The sequence below is a fragment of the Hydra viridissima genome, unplaced genomic scaffold (assembly GCF_058129835.1).
Source record: "Hydra viridissima isolate aposymbiotic clone 2 unplaced genomic scaffold, HvirCarnegie_v1 scaffold_10, whole genome shotgun sequence".
NCBI classification, from domain to species: Eukaryota; Metazoa; Cnidaria; class Hydrozoa; order Anthoathecata; family Hydridae; genus Hydra; species Hydra viridissima.
Genome location: NW_028324309.1, coordinates 3,672,039 through 3,696,502, shown reverse-complemented (window position 1 = coordinate 3,696,502; position 24,464 = coordinate 3,672,039). Strand labels below are relative to the sequence as shown.

Here is a 24,464-nt window from a genome sequence, read left to right as displayed (position 1 = left end):
TCTGTCTTTTTCCCCTCACGAAGGATGGAAGTCATGAAGGAAGTGCAAATCATAAAGGTTATCATTTAAAAACTTGAGGATATTAATATTATTTATTCAAAAACGAAAAACGCTTATGATGATTGCAATGTCTTGGTGAAAATCTTCCGCAAAAAGTTGAAGGTGAAAGAAGAAATTTATTTCTCTACATATCTGGGAATAATTGCTTTATAAAAAACACAACGGTTGCATTTATTTAAAATGCAAAAACTATAAACTGTGTGTTGGAACTGCAAAAATACGCGAAGGAAGTGTTTTACATGAGACAATACGAGGCCACTTTGGTGATTCCAAAACAGAAGATTTTAGCCATTTGGAAGCGTTGGAAAAAATGAGACTGAAAGCCTGTAACTACACAAATTCCATTACGCCAGATTTACATGGAAATGGTTCAAGACTGTCCCGAAAATGTTAAAAGTTCTTTATCCTAGCTTTTAGCGTTAACTAAAACTATCTTGTAAAAATCAATATCTAATAAAGTTTTTAAATTAAATTTAATTAAAAAAAGAAAGGATTTTGTAATTCGATCCAAACTTTTTCGGTTGTAAAAGTAATAAAAAATAAGAAACTTTCTTGTATTAGACCATTTGCTTGATTTCATATATATATAAAAAAAAAACGTATGCATTAATTTTTTATAATTTATTAAGGTTTCAAACAGCTATATGTTATTTAGTCTATTTACGTGTTGCTGCCTTTTTTTAAAGAGATAAAATAACACGGTTTTTCCAAAAAGATTTCCATTGCTTATGTACCTTTAAAACCACGGTCAAAAACATTGTTTATTTACATCAACTATGATCAAAAAATTTTGGGTGTTGTTATGTTACCTATATAAATCTCTATTTTGTTACCATTTCGTTTTTGGCTTATAAGAAGCGGTGATTGAAGATTTAAGTAAGCATGATTTAATTTAATTTTTGTTATAAACTTTAGCTGTTTTTTTTTTTTAAATATTTTATTTCTCTTAAACTTTTACCGCCAAATATATTGTTAACAGTGAGAATTAACTGCCTAATCACTTCGATCATAAAAAAAACAAAAACAAAATAAAAAAACAGAGAGAAAAATGAAATATTTCAAAGTAAGCATGTTTAAGAAATCGTTACAGTTTTGAGGTAACTACCTTTAAACCAATTTAACTTTAGGCTGCAGATAGATTTCAGTCGTTGTATATTTTAAATACTCAAAGAACTGTGCTTACAAAAAATGATTTGTTGATGTTTATCAAAAAAATCTTCAGCGGACAGTTTTATTTACAACTCCTGTAAATGTTGCAAACATATCAATTAACCATAAGAATGCACGATCCCTTAATCATAACATGATGAGTAGGGTTAATTGGGGTAAAGTGGGACACTTTTAAAACTTCAGCTGTTTGCTCAATACCCACAGAAATGTACATGAAAACTTTAACTAACATACTGTTTGCCAGTACAGACGCTCTCTGGCGAAGGAAATTAAAACAGTTCTGTGTTAAAGCAAATTATATGTGCTGCACAAAAAACATGGTAAAGAGCGGCACTTTTGGTAAAACCAGGACTTAAATTTTTGTAAACCGGGACATAGTTATAATCTTTCATATCACTTTATTATAGATAGACTTTATCGCAATCTTTATTAATTCTGAGTTAATTAACATAAAAATCCAAGAGTTACAAAAATGCAATTTGTCTATTTAGTCAGGTTACATACTTCATGCTTTGCACACTCATCATCCCACATGATTCAACATATGATTTATGCATCTAAACAGGACACATGATACAAAGAAAATCTCAGATTTTTATTATCATACAGAGTATTACACCGTTTATTATACAGATTAATATACATCAGTACCCACAAGGAGTGTTATTACCAGCATCAACAGGTTTATTAAATGAATGTGTTTTTTCTTCTTAAGAAGTTTTAAGTAACACTTGCTCCAATTAAAGCAAATTGATATTTTCAATTCTTATTGCTTTTCTTACAATTCACCACCTGTGTTTTCTGAAAGTTGCTTCTTTTAGCCGATTTTTTAGGGAGATTGTTGTTGACAAGAAATTCTCGTCACTTGTTAGTCTATTTGATGGCATAGCTTATCGCTAACGTATGGATTTTCTCTCTCTAACTGGAAGTGAAGAAATAGTGGAAAGGGTTTCATCTTGCGCAATAGTTGCTTACACGTTGATGACCAATAGAGAAGGAAGTAGTGAAGATGAGCTGGTATCGAAAATATCCGCAGAAAAAACCAGATCAACCGTTACCACCAATGATAACCGATTGAGTAGTTGGGAGTGGTAATGAGCTGATCTCGGAGCCCGCCCCCCCCTTATGCTAAACTGAGACTGTAAAAATTCATTAAGCCTGAATTCACCTACTTTAACAAAACAGGAACAAAACCGCTGGACTAACCGTTGTACACATTAAAACAAAAACATTTATAATAACTTAGCAGGCTGCAGTAACTCGAAAAAATAACAGTTTGAAATATGATTTACTTAAGGACTTGCTAGTTAAGGCATTTTAGTGCATGAACTGGAAGGAAGACGTTTAACTATCAGTTGCTTAATTCAAAACATAAACACTGCAACGGAAAAAAGAATATTAGTTTCCAATGCTTTTTTTTCATCATGCTACAAATAGCACATTGTAAAAGCATATCTAATACCCCATTCACACCAAAAATAAAACTTGTTTTAATCGTGGTTATTTAAACTTGTGACGCATTTTTCCGTTCACACTGCTTTTTAAAACCATGTTTCAAATAAATGAGTTTAAAAAACCATAACTAAATAAGACAACATCGCGAGGTTGTTTTATTTAAAAGCTTTAAATATTTGGAAGCCGAGTGGTTTTATAAATCTCCATGAAAAAAAAGTTTTAATGAAAAATTGAGAATAGTAATATATATATATATATATATATATATATATATATATATATATATATATATATATATATATATATATATATATATATATAAGATACAGCGAAGGATGACAACTTCGTTGGTACTTAAAGTTTCTATGTAATTGCTCTTGCAAGCAGGCTATTGAGCACTCTTGAGTGAAGAAGTCTTTTACTAATCACAAATATATATATATATATATATATATATATATATATATATATATATATATATATATTTATATATATTTTTATATATATTTTTATATATATTTATATATATATATATATATATATTTATATATATATATATATTTATATATATATATATATATATATATATATATATATATATATATATATATATATATATATATATATATATGTATATAAATCAAAAGAAATTATTTGTATACGATTTTTTTAAATATTCTCCCTTTATATCTCTCTTACATCATATATGATACATTTAAGTATATATTTATGTGTATTGTAAGTATGATTTGTGTTTTAATAACAGCATTTTCTTCAAATAGCTTATATAAAATACTTTAATGAATACACAAAAAAAAGTTGTCAAAAGGTCTCGACATTGGGATGAGACCGAAACAAAAGTACTTATACTGAAATGGTCAGAAGAAAATATTCAGGAACAGTTAAAGTCATGCACGAGAAAGATGAAAATATGGGATGATGTGGCTGTATATGTCAAAGCAGCAGGATACTTAGACCGAGATGGAGATTCTTGTAAAACAAGAATACACACTCTTCTCTGTGCATATAGAAGTTATATGGACAATAAAAGAAATGCTACTGGAGCATCTGCACATAAAGTACCTTGTTGTTTTAATGAAATCGATGGAGTTTTGAGAGGAAGACCAACTACTTTTCCAACACATTTAACAAGCTCCTCTGGTAGTTTTTCTTTGCTAACAATTACAGATAACGCTACTTTTGAGCAACCTAAATCTGATGAAGTTGATTTTAAAAATGAAATAAATTTTGTTTGTGATAGCCCAGTCAATAATGCAGCTAAGACTTTACCTGAAGGATCAACAACAACTTCCAGTGGTAATTATTTTTTTAATAAAAACAAAAAAAAAAGAAGTTCAGCTGAGTTATTATTTGAAAAACTTGATGCAAACATGAAAAGTTTTATAAAAGCGCAAGGTGAGACAGATAAAGAGTTTTTTTCAACATTATTTGAAAGTGCACCTAAAAATAGTTCTTCTGATAAAAAAGATAAAAGTACAGTATTGTTAAAAGTGAGAGAAAAAGGAGATGAATTTTTTATTGAAACAGAATTGCTTGTGATGAGTATGGAAAAGTTGACTGCATTAATTCTGGATGATTTTAACTATAATTTCAGTCAAAATATAGTTATAATAAAACTTCCCAATGTACGTGTAAGGAATGATAAAGATGTTAAAAGGTTGTTGAATGGTGACGAATTAGAATTTTGGAGATTATAAAAGAGATTGGATATATATATATATATATATATATATATATATATATATATATATATATATATATATATATATATATATAGTTAATTGTCATTTTTTTGTTCTTTTTCTTGGAATGAACCTTTATTCCACACATCTTGTTTATTAGAGACTAAATACTATTTCTGTTATGTTTTTGATTCTATTTTGTGTTATTTTTGTAATTTTTTTCAATAATCTTAGAGGAAATGTGTATTTTGTCATCTCTTAAGTTGTACAATTGAGTTGTAAAAAAACATTGCAAATATTTATTGCAGTCTTAATACTTCTTAAAATAAAGAAATCCTAATTTTATGAAAAACTATGTCTTGGAATTACTAATAAAGTTTACACAACTTGAAATATATTGTTTTATTGCAGACCGAATTACTTCTGCTTCAATTTGAACAGAATCGTTTCTTCCAGTGCTCATATTAACCTCACTACCTTGCAACCACTCTTCAGAAAAGCTCTGATTACTGATTTCACAAAAGTTATGAAGAATGCAGCATGCACTTACTATTTTAACAGAATTTTCAATAGATGTGTCAATTCGTTTGGAGATGCATTGGAATCTTCCTTTAAGCCTACCAAAAGCATTCTCCACTACTACACGAGATCTACTCAGTGAAAAGTTAAAACTTTTTTCCTCTCTTGAAAGATTCCCACGGTCTGAATAAGGTTTCATTAGCCATTCTTCCAAAGTGTATGCAGAATCCCCTAAAATTAAAGGAGATATTTTTTTTCCTGCTATGTTCCTTGAGAACTGACTTGGTAGAAAACTTTTTTGCTGGCATTCTAAGTATAAAGGGGAGTTTTTAAACACACGAGAATCGTGAGACTTGCCTGTCCAGCCAACAAATATGTCTCTGAAAAGATATCTGCTGTCAACAAAACCTTGAAGAATAATCGAATGATAATCTTTACGATTAATGTAATCCTCTGGATTCTCTTTCGGTGCTTTTATTCTAATATGGCACCCATCAACTGCACCAACAACAAGTGGAAAGCTCGAAATCTCTTCAAATTGTTTCATTATTTCTTTTACCTCTGCTTCTCGAGGTAAATATATATATTTGTGTAGTAAGTTATCAACAATTGCATTTGTTACCAAGTGAATTATTTCACATACTGTTGAACGACCCAGACCAAAAAGGTTGCTTATGGTTCGAATGTCAGAAGACCCAGAAAAAAAATACAAAGTTACTGCAACTTTCTGCTCAACTGAAACACTCTTTCTATAGTTAGTGTCTTTTGTTTTTACATATATTGTTAATTCTGAACATAAGTATAGAAATGCTTCTTTTGTCATTCTGGTATTTGCAACCCAGTCAGATTCTGACCAATACTTATTCATGTTATCAAAATAAAACTGCTGAGATCTCGATTTCTTCCAAACAAACCGAGGTCTTGAGATATAGCTGAATAAAATTTGATTTATCAATTCCAAATGAAAGTAACTTCTATGGCGTCGTCTTCTGCAATACTGCAGAACATTAACTTTAGTTAGGAAAATCGATATCTCTTGATTTCGTAAACTTTCCATTTTGTTTTTGTTTTTAAAAAATATTTCAAAGTAAACGTGACCGAAGTATTGTATAAAAAAATTTTTGCTTGAGCTAGCAAATGTAAGTTTTATTCGGTTTCGTAAAAATGAACCAGATTTATTCTGGTGTGACAAGGATAATAGTTGAAAAAGGTTTCAACTGAACCCCGTTTTAAAAGCGAGTGTTATTAAAACTCGGTTTTGTTGGTGTGAATGGGGTATAAGCTTCGTCCTTAATCCAATAGAAATAGTGTCGCAAGCTAAATATCCCCATTCAGTCAGCTGGCCCACTATACTCTAGTTCTTCCTGTTTGCTAAGCGAAGAGTTTTTAATAAATGGATTAATTAGACAGGTTTAGATCAATCTGAAATTAAAATAAAATTTGAAATATAACGACTTGCAGAAAATTGAAACTGTTTCCGAAACAAGATTGCCTTAATACTCAACGTATTAGAATTTTCGTTTACCTATCTAAAAGCCTGCAGTCGAATATTTAACAAAAGATAAGCAGGCTCGAACAAAAATACATTGAGGTTATTTTGAATGCGTCGCAAATTAAAAGCTGTTTTAAATAAATAAAATAACATCAAATCCTTAATTTATACAAAAAAAAAAGGCACATTTTTCTTTTTATATAAAACAAAGTATGATAATATCAAAATGAAATTCATTACTTTTTTAAAAATTTCATCAGAAAGAACAACTAAGTAACCAGAAAATTGTCATCACGATTAGAAACGCAATGCTCAACCTTTTAAAATTATTTCACATATCATTGTCTAAGAAAATCAGACAAATACATTACTAAAATAATAAACACTATCTCCAAGAAATCACACGTAAAAATTTAAATCTTCAAGAAAGAAAAACCTAATAATAAAAGCGCCTTTTCAATCGCCTTCTTCACTTCCGGTGTGAGAAGACGGTTGTTTCTGTTGCATGCAACTTCTTGCAACAGATTCAAACAATCTAAGAAAAATAGAAACAAATTAAAAAAAAAAAAAGACGAAAATATCTCATAATTTGAAGTATATTTGGTACTTACTTTTCTATTTCTGGCGCGCAGTGGACAAAATCGTGGTTCCAAAATTTATAGTTATGATTTTTAATTAATTCGATGAAGGTTATCAGAAGACCCCAAGGATGAGGTCTGTTAACTATCAACCGCTCCAACAAAACCCTAATGAAAACATAAAACGGTAATAAACAAATCACGGAAAAATGTAGAGTAAACGAATATCAACAAGATGGATAACTACCTTGTAATTTGTTCTTGTATCGCTTCAGAGTTAGCTTCAGCAAAAAGATACAACAAAGTACAACTAAAATAGTGGGTATGACTATTTGGGTAGCGAAGTTGGTTAGCAATTGCGTTCAAATATAAATATCGACCTATATTTGTTAAAAAAAAACAAAAACAAAACATCGAAAAAATTGTTTTATATGAAAAGATAGCGAGCAATACTTTTTTCCTTATCGAATCGAAAGACATTGCTACAATTCATTGCAAAAAAAAAAACAAACAAAAAAAAAAAAACAAAAAAAAAATTGAAGAATTACGAGACCTTCAGTATCGAGGTCAACAGCTAAATTTTGAAATATATCCATATGGGATGAATGTGTTATTGTGGAGATCGATGTTGCACCGCTTTTGCTTTGTATATAAGAAATCGCTTGCGTTCCAACGTAAAGAACCAAAGCATTCATCAGTGGCACGTTGTAGCGAGTACCTGGTTCATTTATTGACTGAAAATTAAGAAAATGACGTTATAATTTGCATAAAATCATAAATATAGTAGCTCTTCGAATTATTGGGACCAATTGAACTATTATGCCTACCTGTAAGTGACTTCTTAATTCAGATAAAAAGGTCACTGGAGCGCGAGTCTTCAAATAAGAGTCGAGATCTCTTTTGAAATTCCCTGGTTGGATAGCTTGAGCGAAGTTGGTTAGAATTCGTGGTGGGTGAGCAATATCATTTAGTAAATCAACCTTTAAGACAAATGTAAAACATAAAACAAATGAAAAAAAAGGACAAAAATATAAAAAATAACAAATATTTTGATAAAGTGGAACGAATAAGAAATGAATACTTTTAGGTTTGGTGTGAACGGATCAGGCAAACGCATATTTCGTGGGAATGCGCTAAGTATTAAATTACGCATTTGAATACAGTTTGGCGGAATAACATCGCAAAAACTAAAATGGTAGTCACAGAGGAACTCTGGAAAATCATGAAGCAACACAAGAAGAACACGCAATGTACCCTAAGTAAAAAAGTTAGTTAAAATACAAGTAAAATATACATAGTAGAAATAAAGGTATAATAAGAAGGTATTTGTGAATATCTTTTCAAGAAATTTTTACCTTATAAATCAAATAGGTCTGTTTAGCAAGTTCAACATTTCGAAGGAATGGCGATAAAAATTGAAAGAGATCAATCAGTAATTGGTGATATAAACTCCAACCCTATCATGATTAAACAGGTTTTAAAAACGTAAAACAGGAATAAAAAGTGAAGACGTGCATGATATGTAATAATAATGTAATAATAAAAGGAAAATATGTGTTAATATATGTAAGAGCATACGACGTGCAAGACGTGCAGATGTAATAATAAAAGGAAAAAAAAAACCATCAACAACCGAACATACTTTCTGTTGTGGAGAGTTAAGTAAAAGTTTTGACATTAATGTTCTGTGTGCAATTAACTCCAACCACGAGTATGAAAACCCAGGGGCTTTAGATGGTCGCAAATCGTGAAACACGTTTGCGAAACACGAGAGAATCTGAAAATTAATTGCCTCCAAAACAGGCTCAGGTGCATTTAACTCTAACAGCAACATCACAAACATTCTGTGATAAGCTAATTGATGAAATTCTGCCTGGCGATACTCATGATCCTTAATGATCACTGTTCCTATGATACCCAAAACCTAAAAGAATGATTTTTAGAGACCTGTTAATTATATCATCTTTATGAGAAAAAATAAAATTAAAATAAAAAAAAAATTAACAAACCAAAGGCAAGTATAGACAAAAAAAAACAAACAAAAAAAAACAAAAACAACTGACCCTATTCAAGAGGTTAATTTTTGTTACACTGTTTGCATTATCTCCAGAATGTTTCACCAAAAGTGCAATCAAACGACAGTAAGCATCAATTGTAGGAAAGCATTTCGTACGTGCTTGTGTTGGACTTTGAGCCTAAGGAATACAAAACATGAAATAAAGATGATCAATATGATTTCTGCACTTTAGGAGCACATATAACTATGTACAGAGATACATGAATGTATACAAAATAAGAGATGGGAGATACAGCCTAAAACTATTGGAAGGTTAGCTGCTTGAAAGCAATTATGTCCACCCTGAGAAAATCATAAAAATTTAATTTCTACTACTACGAAGAAAAACACTTAACTGGTGTTGAGTCTACTGATAAGCTGAAATAACCAGAAGCCTTATTCATCTACAATTACTTCACTGACTTTTTTAGAAATAATTTCAACCAGTTCTTTCTTTTGGATAAATAAAAAGGATTTCCCTATCCAAAATTTTCTTATTTTGCAAATTACAAAAGGTTTTTGTTATCATCATTAAATACAAATATGCATATATGCATCATAAAGCAAAATTTATTATGACTGCAATTGTCAAATACATGATATATTGAAACTTCCTAATGAAGACAAAACAATGAAAAATCAATTAATCTTTAAAGCCAAACTTTTATCCATTGAAGTACTTTATACAGGCTAATGGAATTAAACTTGACAAATTTCTGTTTTAATGCCAAAACCAGTTTGTCAAATGTAGGAAAGAAAAAAGTTTTGTGGTAGTATTATTCTAAACTATTTGATGTTATGTTGCTTTGATTTGCCAGATTCTTGACTGTCATATGTATGACTATGGTTTCTTATCCTATTTCTATTTGAATATTATCCACCTTAATGAATTTCTTTAAAATTAATTTAACCAGAATTTAATTTTTCAGAAGCCAAGAATTCTACAACATTTTTCACTTTTTGAGTTGCTAGGTAGAAACCTTCTCCTGTAGACTCTTCAACAAGGTAGGACCACTGGAACTACAACATTCAACTCTACCTTTAAGGTTTGAAGTAAATATGAAAACTCCTAATTATCTGGTGAAGCTTATGTCTTTTTAAAAATCATTGTCATATTCCCTGATGTTCACACACACAGGATGAAAGTTACTGGTCTATTTTTCATGACTTGTTTAGTAGAGACTGTTACATGGTTGTCTTAGTACTGTCTCTCATTGATTATTCTGCAGGAGTGTAGTGCACCTGTTGTCTGGGATACCCATTTAAGCTTTCCAGCTACTTGAATTCACACTAACATTAACTAATTTTTGATAAAACTGAGAATGTCTTATTAGTGCTGCTAAGGAGCTTCTAGGAAATTTGAATGACCACTCTGACCCTTCCTAAATCTGCCTATACAAAAAGATATACCTAATATAATGTGAACATATTGCTCACAAAACTGCAGGATGAACATCCAACAAATATTTGTTTTATCTATTAGTATATAGAAAAGTGTAAACCTAAGATCTTTAGTTTCTTCAAATATTTCAAATTTAAATCTAAATATTTTAATTTCAAATTTAAATCTAAATATTTTAATTTCAAATTTAAATCTACAAACACAAAGAGTGCAAACACAAAGTAAATTATTATTTTGCATGCCATAAATTATATCATTAGGGTTTAATCTTGAGTGAGCAAAAAGAGAATACAGACTCGATAAAATTAGGCTCACTGAAATTAAAAATTATAAATTACATAATCTTGTAGTGCTCTGTAGGTCAGATCAACACAAATTTCAGTACAGTATTTGAAAAAACGAGTGATGAGATCATCTGTCTTGAGAATACCATATTGATGCAGTTGAGGAACAAATGCTTGAAAAGCTTTTTCACTATATCGGCCAGCACTTTGATGGTGATAAAGACGAACCCATTCTCGAAGAAGATACTCAACCTGATTATAAAATTTTCAACCATGAACAAATTGTTAATAATACTAATACTAATAATAATAATAATAATAATAATAATAATAATAATAATAATAATAATAATAATAATAATAATAATAATAATAATAATAATAATAATAATAATAATAATAATAATAATCATGATGATGATGATGATGATGATGATGATGATGATAACAAACAATAATAACAAACTGTGATAATAATAATAAGCATTTAGCTGAAACAATATTATTCTTTAATCTGTATAAATAATTATACAAAACAAAATCATTTGGCAAGTTGTTACTAAGTAATGTATAATATTAATATACTTAACATACTTACTATATTGTGCAATATCAAATACTTTATTTATAACTTTTTAAGGTTTTTATTATACCTTTTCATGAAGACCAGATATATCATCAAAATCATGTGCATAGCCATGAATTGCTGAGCCTGGTGCCCGACCACCAAATAAAACACTACCAGCTGAGCTGCTAACAGCTTGGTTAGCATGAATCCCTTCAAGTAGAGAAGAAAGCCTGACAAAGAATTTTGAAATTATCAAACTGTTTTTTTTTTTTTTTTTAAAAAAAAACAAAAAAAAAACACAGAAAAGGAACCAAAATCTTTAATTTCTTATTTAAACTTTAAAAAAAAAAAAGATTTCCAAACCTATGGTAATACCCTATCAAATAAAAACTAAAAAAAAAAAACAGTTAATTTACCCTTCTGGGTTTTGTCGGTTTTGGTAAGCTCTGGCTATAGCTTCAAGAGTTGTAGAGAAGTCATTTTCTGTTACAATCTGACGATGTTTTTCCTCAATCAAATATAGTCTACATAGTTGTACAGCCAATTGCAGAGCAGGCATACAATGACCTCCTTCAATCCACTAAAGGAAATTTGCTTTGTTTTCATTGTGTTTATTTATCAAGCTGAGTTATCTTTTAAACAAGGAGCTGCTCTATAAGCTAGTTATTTTATACTTTAGCAAAAAAAAATGAAAAAGATTTTAAAATTTAAAAATGTCACCTGTGCCAACATTCCATCAAACTCTCTCATTGTAATTAAATGTGCACGACAAAGGATATCTATTCCTTCAAAATTGAATCTTACTTCAGGAGGAAGGTCAGCAAGAACTTTGAGTACTTGCCTTGCTGTCCATAAAGGACCATAACCACGAGGATCTTGAAAGCCACGAAGTACAATTAAATGACAATCTTTATAACGGAGAGCCATTTCAGTATCATTAGGAAGCATTGTTTCAAGAACTCCTTCTACTGCCTGTAAATTTAAATGAAATACTGATATATAATTTTATGAGGAATTAAAATAAACCTTTTATAACTAGCAACTCAAGTTAACTCATAAAATAATAAACAATACCTTGACAGCTGTTCACAACATGAAAATTATATTTTGTTGAAAGTAATTTCAAGATAACGTGAACTAATATTCTGCATTAGAATATTAGTATAAAATGACTATTATAAATACAAATCAAAAACATAAAAAGATTACTTTTCGTATAAGTCTTAGTGATGAAAGGTTATCTCTTGTTACACGAGCATTAACAACCATATCAAGTAGATTATGAAGTTGAGCAAGATGTTGGGAAGCATGGTTAACCATTAGCTGCTGAGCTTGTTGTTCCATATGATGAATGTGCTGTTCAATCTCAGCTGCGCATTTCCCAAGAATATGTACGACATCATCTGGCATGTAGGACTAAAAGAAAAAAAAGTTTCGATTTATTAAAAATAAAAGAATTTTTTTAAAAACAAATTCATCAAAAGAAACATGTGCACAACTAAAGAAGAAGTTACCTTATGAGTATCACTAACATGAACATCAGATGGTGGTAACAAAGTTGGTTGTGTTTCAGGAATTGGTTTAGGAAAGGGTTCAATAAGAGATCCACTTTGAGGTGGAAGAAAGCCAGGAATAGATCTTGCAAACTCCTCATAAACTGTCATTTGACCTGCAGTAACACCCCCCACCTTAAACAAATCAATAAATTTAAACAAAAATTCTTTTGATTTATACAGCAGACAAAATATGAGAAAAGAAATACAAAATATAAGAAAAGCAATACAAATTACAATATTACTTTTAGTCTTATTTGTTCAGGCATTCTTTCTGCTTGGTAAGTCAGAACAAAAGGATCACAGTAACGCCTATTTTCAGAACGAGCATGTTTGCGCAATTCATACTCCTACAATTTTTATAAAAAAGAAAGAGAATTTAAGTATAATCTATTAAATATAAACATATCCCAACATATTTATCATATTTATTTTCATCATGTTTAAATGAAACTTGCTATTAATAGAACTTTTAGAAATAAATTTTTGATAAAAACTTATTACAGTTGACAGTCTTTTATCAGTCTCATGGAGAGCTCTTTCAACAGCTGTTTTTTGTATAAAGACACAACATAATTCCAAGTTGTCATTAGCAACAATTTGAGCAGCTTGCTCTAGTTGATCTTTTTGCTGTGGATTTGCACTCTAAGAAATTTATTATTAAATTATTTTTAAATCACAAAGTATTGTTTCTATGGTCTTTGTAAACATATTTCAAGAGAGACATATCTAGTCATTTCCATTATAATCAAAGACTTACTCTAAATGTAGTTAGCAAGTTGTTTTTGATATTATTTATCAAACTAGCAAGCAGAGGCTCTCGACAAGTTATCATAGCCATACCAGCTGTAAGATTACGAACCATGTGATGTGCAGCTGTTCGCATTCGTGTTTCTTCAGGGTCCAGAGAGAAATCCTATAACACAAAAATCAATTAAATTGAAACAAATATTTTTTTCAATCTATTTAATCTCCCTTATAACACCCACAAGTGTACCTTTTTGACAATCATTTCTGCAGTAGTGAGACAAAGTTTGATAGAGCGTTCAACCACAGGGAACAATAGATCTTGTACAGCTCTTTCAACTGCAGGTCGTATGCATTGCTTTAGATGGGGGTATTGTTGGAACAAAACAATCTGATGGTTAAAAAGAGAAAAATGTAAAGATATTGAAAAAAAAACAAAAAAAAAAAACAGTTAAATATTTTAATGAAAAAACAAAGCAAACCAAAAACAAATGAAATTACTAGATTTTACACACATTTGGATTAACTTGTGTATGGGGTCCCAACCATGCTAATGCACCAATAATGATATCATTGTAAGCAAACATAGGTGCAGGAGGCCCTATCACTGGTACAGATGAATCAGTATTTTGAGCTATTTGATTAAAAAAAGAGTAAATCTTATATAGATATGAAAAACACTAAGAAGAAAATATGGTAAAGATAAAAAGATATCATTAAATAATGATCACAACAATGACAAGATTATTCAATTTAAAATGAGAATAAAATTGCCATACCTTTTTCTTTTTCTGCAGGTATGAGTTGATGATCCAACTTATTTAATATGTCAGGATTTTTCAATAGCTCACTTGGTTTTATCTCCTAAAAAAAAACATTTTAATCAATTTTAATTCTGCATTTTACTTTTGGCATTGAAAACTTTTATCTCAATTCTCAGATTACAATTAACATTAATTTTCATGATAAAAATGAAGTTTAACATTAAGGCAAGGACTCTTGCCTACATTTATAGAAAAACATTTCTTTTCTGGTGCCTTCATATTTTCTATATATAGTTCTTTTAAAGAAATTTTTTGTTGTTACAATAATTAAAAATAGAAGCATTTGATAATCATAAGTATTTCTGATGCCATTCATGATGTTAAAAAAAATCACATCAGAAATAGTAAAATATTAGTCATTTAAAAAAAATCACAACAAAAGCAATATAACATTTGTCATTGTTTAAAATAATTACATCAGAAAAAATAAAATGTTAACCTGAAGATCAAGAGATAATGTATTACAGAGTACTTCAACTTCAAATTTAAGGTTTAACTTCAAATCAGGCATTTGATGTAATTCAGCCATAACAGACATTGCTCCCATTAACCATGGATTGTAAGGCTTAAAAATCTGAAAAACAAAATTTTTTGTTAAGAATAAGCGAACAACAAACAAAACCAATTTTACCAAAACATGTTATGCACTGGTTTAATTAACTTTGTAACCTATCATTTTTTCAGAATAAGAAAGTTACCTTGCTTTTGGCACATGCTTCTAAGATTTTTGCAACAAATGGTACCACATATAGAAGCTCCTAATACAATTCAGAAACTACAGATGTAACATTTATTTTATTAATTCTGATTGCAATACTTAATTATTGTAATTGCACTAGAGCTTTTATTGATATCATTATTCTGTCATCTAAAACAGAACTATAATTTCTATATACTTCAATAAAACCTCAAAACTAATAAAATCTATCTGATGATACATTTTAATATAACATACCTGTTGTCCTTTAAAGAATGCTTCAATAAGCAAAGACTTGATTTCTAAATCCTAAAAAAAAAAAAAAAAAACTTATGGGTTTGAAGACAAATTAAAAGTAATTAAATCTGAAATATGCTATGAAGAAATTAAGAGATAAAAAATTAGGAACTAAAAAAAAAACAAACCTTAAATAAGATTGGTTTGTTATTTCCTAATGTTTGAATTCCTAGCCAATGTCCAAGATTTTTTAACAAAGAGCGATCAGAAAAGTTTGCAGGGCCTTTATCTGAACGTAGTAACACCTAAAAAATAAGAAGCATTTGAAATACATATAGAAAACAATTACTAAATTTAAAAGAAAAACTACAACAAACATTATAAGTAGCATCTGATATGATTAGTTAAGGTCAGATGAATAATCAGTTTAAGGAGAGTCTGAGAAAAACTACATTATTTTATTTGTTCTTCAACAGTAAAAAAACTTAAAATTTTTTATTTTTTTTTGTAGTAATCACAATAACAGTGTATTAACCATTTTCATTTGCAGCAGAAGGTGATGAGAGAATACACATACTAACAAATATTTTATCATTATATAATTCCAAACATTTGAAAACTTAATTAAAATTGACCTTTATATTTCTATAAGTTTCATCAAGCACCATTTGACTAAGCTCAGCCACTGACAGTGCTTGTAAGAACTCTGAATACAGTGAATGGAAGTTAGGTTCAATGCTAACTCTTTTCATAACAAGGTATTGTGCCAACCATGGATTAAATTCAGGTTGCATAGTTTGCTTCAAATCTGTGGCCTGTTAAAGAAAAGATGCACATATAAATTTAACACCCTAAATTAAACACTTTTTAAATGTCGATGTGTTTATTAAACTATTCACCATTTCATTATATATTTAAGTTTATGTAAAAAGAACATTTCTTTAGCTCAAAAAGATATTGCATACAAGTTAATAATCAACAAACTTTATAGACTGTAAATACTTTACTAAAAATGATAAGCATCATTTTATCAAGAAGCAAAAATGATCATAAACTATTCCTCTCTGTTTATATATATATATATATATATATATATATATATATATATATATATATATATATATATATATATATATATATATATATATATATATATATATATATATATATAGTATTAAGAGTTTTTGAAAACATTTACCTTCTGTTTGATGTTCTGAGCAGAGATATTGTTAAAGATGAAATGTACTTTATCTTGAATGACTTCTCCAGGTTGAACCATTCCACTTTGAGTTGCATCAAGAAGAGTATCAATATTGGTTGTTATTGCAATTGATGGCTAAAAGACCACAAAAATATTTGAAAGAGAGGAAACAATGCTAATTTACATGTTAATTTTCTTAAAATTATGCATACCTCTTTTGAAGGTGCAGTTGTTGTAGAAACAGTTGTAACTGCAGTGACTATATTGGAACCTAGAGAAAATTATTAACAAAGATAAAAAAAAAATTGAAGAAAAAAAGATTTGCATCAACAGAAAGTAATAAAACACATCAACAAAAAGTAATAAAATGTCACATTCATGACTTGGTGATTTGGAATGGAATAGTTCATGTTATTGAAGATTATCTATTAAAGCAAAGATACTGCTTTATACAACCAAACAAACCAAACAATACCTTAATACAAAATTTAAAATATTTTACAATTATAATTGCACAAAGATTGCTTATTAAATATACCTCTTTTACAACATTCCTAAATTTACAACATTCCTTTTTGTAATGAGGTTTAACTTGATGAGCTAAAATATTATCACACTGTGATTGGCTATTAATAGCAGTTCTCACAATACAATTGGGTATTATCACAATATGATTGGGTATTAACAACTATTATTACAATATGATTAGGAAAAACAAACTGCTTTTACATTTATAAGAGACTTCTTTGTTAAATTTTTATCAAGTTTGATTGAGGAGCAACTTTTACTTCAAATGAATATAATTTTGTGATTTGAATGTAACAAAAAAAATTATATATATATGTACAGGCTTGCAATCGCACTCTAATCTTGACCACGCATACAATATTTAGTTGCAACAACTTGCCCACGGCTTCATAGATGATTTTGAAATGTTCTCAAAATATCTTAAGAGCCGTGGCCAAGCTGTCGCAAATAAATACTTTGTGCGTGGTTAAGGTTAGAGAGCGATCAACCAAGCCTGTATGTGTGTGTATGCTTCATTCATTTGCTTTTTGTATTAACTGATTTGTTTCATTCATAACTTGTTGGTTCCATGGGAATCCTCCCTTATCAGTGAAGCACAGATTTGCTGCAATGAAACAGGAAAGATTCTAGATCCACAATAGATACAGTGAATGGAGTACAACTTTTTGTGAAGCTATATACAGTTTACAGCCTCCCTCCTTTAGAGGAAATTCCAGGAATAGTCTGCTTTTAATTATATCATAAATAAACTGATACAACATTTCACCAATGTTTGGTACAGATAGTGTCTGATGTTAGTTTTGTACTATTCTAGTGAAACAATAAACAGGGCTTAAGCAGGTTAGAAACACAAATTTTATCAAATTTGTGATATTTTCTACTGTATTTAGCCAAGGTGCTATACCTAACTGAAGATTGATAAAAAAAAAAGTTGTTTTCTTGGTTCATTCAATAGCGCATGTAAAAAACATTCAAAAAATGTTATTTACATAATAATAAGTTAAAAAATAAATTAAAACCTGTAGTAACAGTACTGGTTTTTGATACAGAAACTGGAATTGACGGTTGAGGAAGAGGAGGAGGAGTAGCTGAATCAGTAGGTGTACTTAAACCTCCCCTGTTAGGGCCTTGTATTCCAATAAATCCAAAATTAGGAGAGTTAGTCTAGAAATGAATAATCTTTTAATGGTCAAAAGTCAAAAAGATTAACCAAGATTAAAAACTTTCTAAAAATATAGGGTTTGTTACAAACTGTTGTAAGTTTACTTGATTTGAATGTAATAGAAAGAAAAAGTAAAAAACATACAACAGAATATATTACAAAGAAATATAAGATAGTATATTAAAAAGAAATATACAACAGAATATATTATAAAGATTTATACAATAACATATATATTAAAAACTATATATAACAATGAAAAGAAACAAAAGAAATGTAGTAAAATTAAAAATAGGTAAAAATTATAGAAAAAAAGCTAAAGTATAACAGTTGTACCATGCTGGTTCGATTAATCACAGAATTTGGAGGTTCTAGATGTCGCTGTCCAAATGCAATGTATTCAACTAAATTAGGTGGAAATTCTTTATAATGAGGTATTGATGCTAGATGTTGACAATAATGAGGATAATCTTTTAGCCTAAAGAAAAAAGTTGAACCTTTGACTTCTGAGAGAGAGAAAAAAAAGAAAATTTGATCTAAATATAAATTTCATATTGTTTATGGCAATACCGTGATTTGAATCTATCAAGTGCAGCTGTACCAAACATAAACATTTTTGTACCAGGTGGATAACGAAGAGCATCTAGGACATGACGCAAGGCAATACCAAGTCCCATATACCTAAAAACAATTAAAGTACAAAACACCTTTCGTATTAAACACTCAAGTTCATTGAGGGTACATTTAAAAACTAACCATAATCATTTTGTTATAACATTTCTTAAAACAATGAGATTTATCTTTTTTTCAATTCAGAAAAAATGTAATGTGGAAAATCTAGAATAAATCTAAAAATTTTCAAACATTTCCCTGTATTTTAAAGAAGACCAAAGTGGAGTGTTTGTGAAAACGGTTTGGATTTTCTTAGCCTTATTGACAAAAATAGAAATATAAATTGTTTTTTAGGAAAATATGAATCCTTCTTTAAGAAATTTTGAGTAAAAGGTTTTCTCATATGGGCCATTTTAGTATTATTTTTCAAAAATTTTCCTAAATATTAGGTTTTGACAGACTTGTCTTGATCAAGATTTCATGGCAGATCTTGTCTTCCGTTATAAACTTTTAATAAGGAGGTTGAGTTCTATGTCCTTCTATGACAAATAAATTTTTTCTTGATTTAGATTCTCTATACAGCTATTTTTTATGATATTTTTATGAACTAGGATTTTCTATTTCTTGTTTACTTTTAGGCCAGAACAGCTGATGCAATATAGCAATACCTGATTCACTAAGACAGAAGGAAATTTGTGAAGACTGAAGGAGAATAATAATGATTACCTTAAAAAGGAAAGAGAGGGAAAGAACCACTTATGGTTGAAATATATATAGATTTTTATTTCTTCTTCATCATCCCTTCAGTCATATCCCATTCATGACTCAATTCTTTTATCTAGCAGTCTTACATCAGTTTCTTACATTTTCCTTACATGTTTGTTGATAAACACTTAACTTCTTGGGATATAAATTGAAACATCTCACGTGCTGGGTCATTCAGTAGCAAAATAAAACAAACTATGCTAAAATTAAGTTCACTACAAAAGTTAAAATCATATTTACTCCTATGCAAAATTTGTCACAAAAAACAAAACATTATTTCTGATCCTAGAAAATAGCTGTCTTTAAAAACTGACCATAATTGATTAAGGCAAACAAAGAAAAACTTATAGCAACCAGATAAAAGAATTAAAAGCACTACTTGACTTTTACATATAGAGATCTTGTCTATTTATACAACAATGAGTGTAACAGTAACATCACTTATCATCAATTATAAGGTTATCAATGCTGAAAATTACTGTTTATGCAGAGTAAAACACTAGCAGATGATTGCTGATGAGAATCCTGTGAAAATTGTCAATTTTTGTTATAGGCAATAAAGAGCTATTTCACCGAAAAAAAATATTCAAGGAAAATCTGCCAGCTAAACTATTGAATCTTGTGGAACTTGGTGTATGCTCTGTATAGCCCTTTGTGCACATGGAAGGAGATAAGTTAAAATGTACAGGAAAAACTGTAATATCAGATGTGTCAGAAACTATAAAAAATTGAATCTTTACTTTATTACCATTGGGCAACCTTCAAAAGTGTTGAGAAAAAGCTACTGCCAAAAATGCCACAATTCTTTTATCAAATGGTTGATGGAAGCAAAATGAGAATGCATAAATACAGCATTTACTGCCAGTTTTTAGAACTAAAAAGGTTAAAATCCAATTTTAAAGATGAGGAAACTAACCAAAATAAGTGCTCTAGATTTCATGGAATTGCTTATTTTTTTGATTTTTTAAAAAAATGCAAAAATAAGCAACTCCATGAGATCTAGAGCACTTATTTTGGGCATGAAAATTTTATCATTTTCATGGCACTCTGTTGCTTCAATAAAAGTACTACAAGTGAAATGGAAAACTTGATGAAGAATTTAATTTAGTGAAGTTGCCAGTGGCAATCATATCAATTGAAAAAATTCAAGGTCAAAATGTTACTTTTATAAACAACAACTAACTTGTTAGCATTGTCAAGGATATAAATTTATCAGTTTTCACCTTCCATTTCTGGAGTGATGGATGTGCTGGCCATTTCAGGTCCTAATGTCTTTTAGTCCTTTTCATATTATCCTGAAGATATCATACTAACATGGAGTTATGGCAAGGTACACCACTTCATGATGGACCTCATGATGGAATTGGTGAAACAGTTTTGACAGCTAAAGTTGTGATTGAAAATGCTAAACAGTTTTCAGAAGCAGCTGATTGACTCTGTAACATTACATCGATGTACATAGATGCAGTATTTATCTAAAACTAGAATGAATTGACATCTACACTCATGAGAATTTGTAAGATTGAAAGACCTTGTAAGATTGAAAGACCTTGTAAGATTATCTCATTATTTAAATGACTTTAACAGCACTTTCAATAAATCATCAGATGTTTTTAAATGATTGACCAAGGAAAAAAGTGGTGAAGGATGGTGAAAAAAAACCTAAACTGACTATTTCTCATGTGTACTTTTTGTCTGCCATTTATCCTTCTATGATACTGACCCCTCTTCTTTTATTTAGAATAAAAAAAATCTGTTTTAAATAAGCCAAGAATACTTTTTTACATTTAACTCAAAGATCTCATACCTGTTTGAAAAAAAGAATTAGAGCAATAAGTATTTGATTTGATATAATCCTAGAGCCTGAAGTAAAAATTTCGTTCCAGAGCCTTTCTATAGATTCTTCCATTATACAACTTTAAAAGGACTATAACTGAAGATTTAGAATTCTACAGGCAATATCTTTATGCCTAATTGCTAGCTCTTTTAGGTAGTTTTTAAGATATTAACAGCCCCATTAAAGCATTTTTTTTTTCTCTTTTCATACTTATAATTTAGTGCATCAATGTCCTTCCATGATGAGAACAGCACTTTTCAACCTGACCCTAAGTAACACTTTAAGGAAGATAATTGTAACTTTTTGAGCTGAATTTTTAGTTTGTTATGCCAAAAAATCGTAAATATTAAAAATGTTACACATACATTGAAAATATGATGAAAAATACTTACGTAACAAAGCCTTGCTCAATAAAACCTCCAAATAAACTAGCAGTTATTAACAGTTCCTTCTCAGGGTACTTTGGAAGAAACCGATATTCCTCAAACAAGTTGCGTAGCATACACAGAAATACTTCTCTTTCCTTCTTTTCAGGTGAGTCCTTAAAGCGTTTAAGCATAGCTAACACTTCATCAATTGACATAGTAGGGTTGGGAGGCTGGTTATAAATTCTTTGAAAATAACTATTAGCTTCATCATCAACTTCTTTTGAAAAATTTTGATCCATTCCAGGCACAGCAGTTGAAATGTCACCTGTTTTTAAAAACTAGGTTATAAAACCATTTCATTCTGTTAGCTTTTAATAAAAGTTCTTCAGAAGAGTTAATAGAATGAAACTAAATTGTGCACAATTGTAAATAATACAAAACATTTACATGCTTGAAAGTAATGCAACCAAAAGTTTAACTGTAAGCATTTTATTACTTTTTTTTAAAGGAAAATCATTTATAATGCGGACTTAAAACCATTATTAAAATTAAGATTTTAGTGGTGCTTTCATAGATAATTGTTTTGACTTTCTGGAAAGAAAAAAAATTTGAAAGCAAAAAAATATCCAAAGAATATACTTAATAACCTTGTTTTAACCTATCTGCCTGTCTGTTTTGCGCAGCTATGTTTGATACGGCAGCTTGGTTTGTAAATGCTGAAAAACTACTTCCTCCCAAACTAGATGTAGAATTTGATCTCCTCTGAGCTTTAGAATTCAAGGCACTTCCCACAGCAGAAAATGTTTCAGACAAACTACTTGATCCTAGCCCATTTCCACTTATACCAATTGATGAAATAGGAGTTACATTACCTCCTGATAATGAATTACCACCAAGACCAAAGGAATTACCAAAACCTAATTCAAATACACTTAAATACTTCATATAAAAAAATTTTACTATGAGAAGTAAAATAATACCCTTAATATAGCTATAGAAAAAAAAGTGTATTTAAGTGTGCTGAAACTAAAACATTTAAATTAAGATTTCTTTAAAATCCTCAAATCAAAAAAATTAATAATAAAAAAAACAAACTATAAGGATATAAATCTTCAAAAGTAAGTAATATTAGACAAATTACATACTTTGTGACTGGTTTCCAGTGAACTGAGATAATAAAGGATTTTGTGACATAGAGCTTGAAGCTAATAAAATAACAATAAAAATTTTAACAAAAATACCAACAACAATAACAGTGACTAAAAAGAATTTTTCATCAACAATCTAAATAGATGATCTAGATGATATTTTGAACACTAGTTACATATATGTATTTGGCTTTTCTCCATCATGTCTGGTTTCTAAGATAAGACTGACTATATAAGAAACTTTGTTTAAAATGCTCTACTATGAATGATATTATGATGAATCTTAGAGCTAAGCTTATGAAAATTGGAGAGCAGTGGGTTTAATCACTGCTCTCTACTTTCTGCTTTTTAAAACTTTTGTTTAAACTTCTCTAAATGTGTTAAAAATGATTGATAAAAAAAGCTATAAAAGAACTAATTTCCATAGGAATAAAGCCTGCAGATGTTGCAAATGTTTTAAGCTGCAGTTTGGGGTCTATTTACAGACTGAAAAAAGAGTTAGATGAGAAATCCTTATAATCACTTAAATAATTGCTCCCCATTTAAGTAATTAAGGTGTGTGTGTGTGTGTGTGTGTGTGTGTGTGTGTGTGTGTGTGTGTGTGTGTGTGTGTGTGTGTGTGTGTAAAAGTCACTGTAATACTCAGCTACTTATTACAATATAGAAACTCTAAACCAAAATCTGTTTAAAACTTTGATAGAAAGAAGAATTAATTTTTACAAAACAGCACACCTGGTGATTGATTCCCTGTAAATTGAGATATTAAAGGATTTTGTGCCATTGAAGATAAAGAGCCTGAAGATAAAGAACTACCATTAGGAACAGAAGTACTTCTATCAACTGAACTACTCAAAAGATTAAATTTAGAATGCTGTTGCATAGATGAAGATGATAAACCACTTAGACTTCCAAAAGAAGAACTAAATCCTCCCAAAGATGATCCATTAAAACTTTGATACTGACTGACACTTGTGGTGGTATTGTTGAAAGCATTTGATAGCCCAAACACAGAAGAAAAAGAATCAGGCTAAATAAAAAATAAAAAGAAGCATCTGTTGATTTTTCTTTTTTATCAATAGATATACACTATTTAAAAAATAGAAATAAATCTATTTAAGTCTACTTATACAGACCAATGCATAAAAAAAAACAAAAAAAAAAAACAAAACAAAACAAAACAAAAAAAAACAAAAAAAAAAAACAACAGATTTTATATACTCTAGAGCCTAATGTTACACCACCTAACCCAAATGAAAGTATTAAGCTGATTAAAGTTACCTGAGTACCAATAGGCGAGGGACTCATTCCTGCTAGTGGTGAGCTGAACCCAGCTTCACGTTTAGGAGGCATAACCAGAACATTTTGAACAGAAGTGCCAGGCCGTGGTTTCATTAATGGCCCATGATTTGATAACATTGTTTTAATTGTATCTGTTAATTCCACATTAAGTCCGCTGCAATTAAAAGGTATAAATAGACTTGCAAAGAAGTTTCAAAAA

General features: G+C 29.5%; 1 protein-coding gene across 1 annotated transcript in view; it reads right to left on the bottom strand.

Moving 5' to 3' along the window:
* Window positions 1-6,673: 6,673 nt before the first annotated feature.
* Window positions 6,674-24,464, bottom strand: part of LOC149882673 (CCR4-NOT transcription complex subunit 1-like) — a 33,847-nt gene continuing 16,056 nt past the window's right edge. Inside the window, exons 19-54 of the mRNA XM_090099562.1 lie at window positions 24,245-24,419; window positions 23,699-23,993; window positions 22,964-23,023; window positions 22,466-22,735; window positions 21,843-22,143; window positions 18,807-18,917; window positions 18,573-18,714; window positions 18,094-18,238; window positions 16,759-16,817; window positions 16,544-16,681; window positions 15,981-16,160; window positions 15,534-15,650; window positions 15,367-15,417; window positions 15,110-15,169; window positions 14,851-14,985; window positions 14,367-14,451; window positions 14,103-14,221; window positions 13,838-13,978; window positions 13,601-13,756; window positions 13,345-13,485; window positions 13,086-13,190; window positions 12,802-12,975; window positions 12,497-12,703; window positions 12,008-12,259; window positions 11,704-11,867; window positions 11,373-11,517; window positions 10,774-10,971; window positions 9,041-9,172; window positions 8,620-8,901; window positions 8,333-8,434; window positions 8,059-8,232; window positions 7,805-7,957; window positions 7,531-7,711; window positions 7,225-7,357; window positions 7,011-7,145; window positions 6,674-6,934 (exon numbers count right to left, since the gene is read on the bottom strand). Coding sequence (XP_089955688.1) covers window positions 6,856-6,934; window positions 7,011-7,145; window positions 7,225-7,357; window positions 7,531-7,711; window positions 7,805-7,957; window positions 8,059-8,232; window positions 8,333-8,434; window positions 8,620-8,901; window positions 9,041-9,172; window positions 10,774-10,971; window positions 11,373-11,517; window positions 11,704-11,867; window positions 12,008-12,259; window positions 12,497-12,703; window positions 12,802-12,975; window positions 13,086-13,190; window positions 13,345-13,485; window positions 13,601-13,756; window positions 13,838-13,978; window positions 14,103-14,221; window positions 14,367-14,451; window positions 14,851-14,985; window positions 15,110-15,169; window positions 15,367-15,417; window positions 15,534-15,650; window positions 15,981-16,160; window positions 16,544-16,681; window positions 16,759-16,817; window positions 18,094-18,238; window positions 18,573-18,714; window positions 18,807-18,917; window positions 21,843-22,143; window positions 22,466-22,735; window positions 22,964-23,023; window positions 23,699-23,993; window positions 24,245-24,419 — 5,497 coding nt within the window. The 3' untranslated portion in view covers window positions 6,674-6,855. The remainder of the gene's footprint in view (window positions 6,935-7,010; window positions 7,146-7,224; window positions 7,358-7,530; window positions 7,712-7,804; window positions 7,958-8,058; window positions 8,233-8,332; window positions 8,435-8,619; window positions 8,902-9,040; window positions 9,173-10,773; window positions 10,972-11,372; window positions 11,518-11,703; window positions 11,868-12,007; window positions 12,260-12,496; window positions 12,704-12,801; window positions 12,976-13,085; window positions 13,191-13,344; window positions 13,486-13,600; window positions 13,757-13,837; window positions 13,979-14,102; window positions 14,222-14,366; window positions 14,452-14,850; window positions 14,986-15,109; window positions 15,170-15,366; window positions 15,418-15,533; window positions 15,651-15,980; window positions 16,161-16,543; window positions 16,682-16,758; window positions 16,818-18,093; window positions 18,239-18,572; window positions 18,715-18,806; window positions 18,918-21,842; window positions 22,144-22,465; window positions 22,736-22,963; window positions 23,024-23,698; window positions 23,994-24,244; window positions 24,420-24,464) is intronic.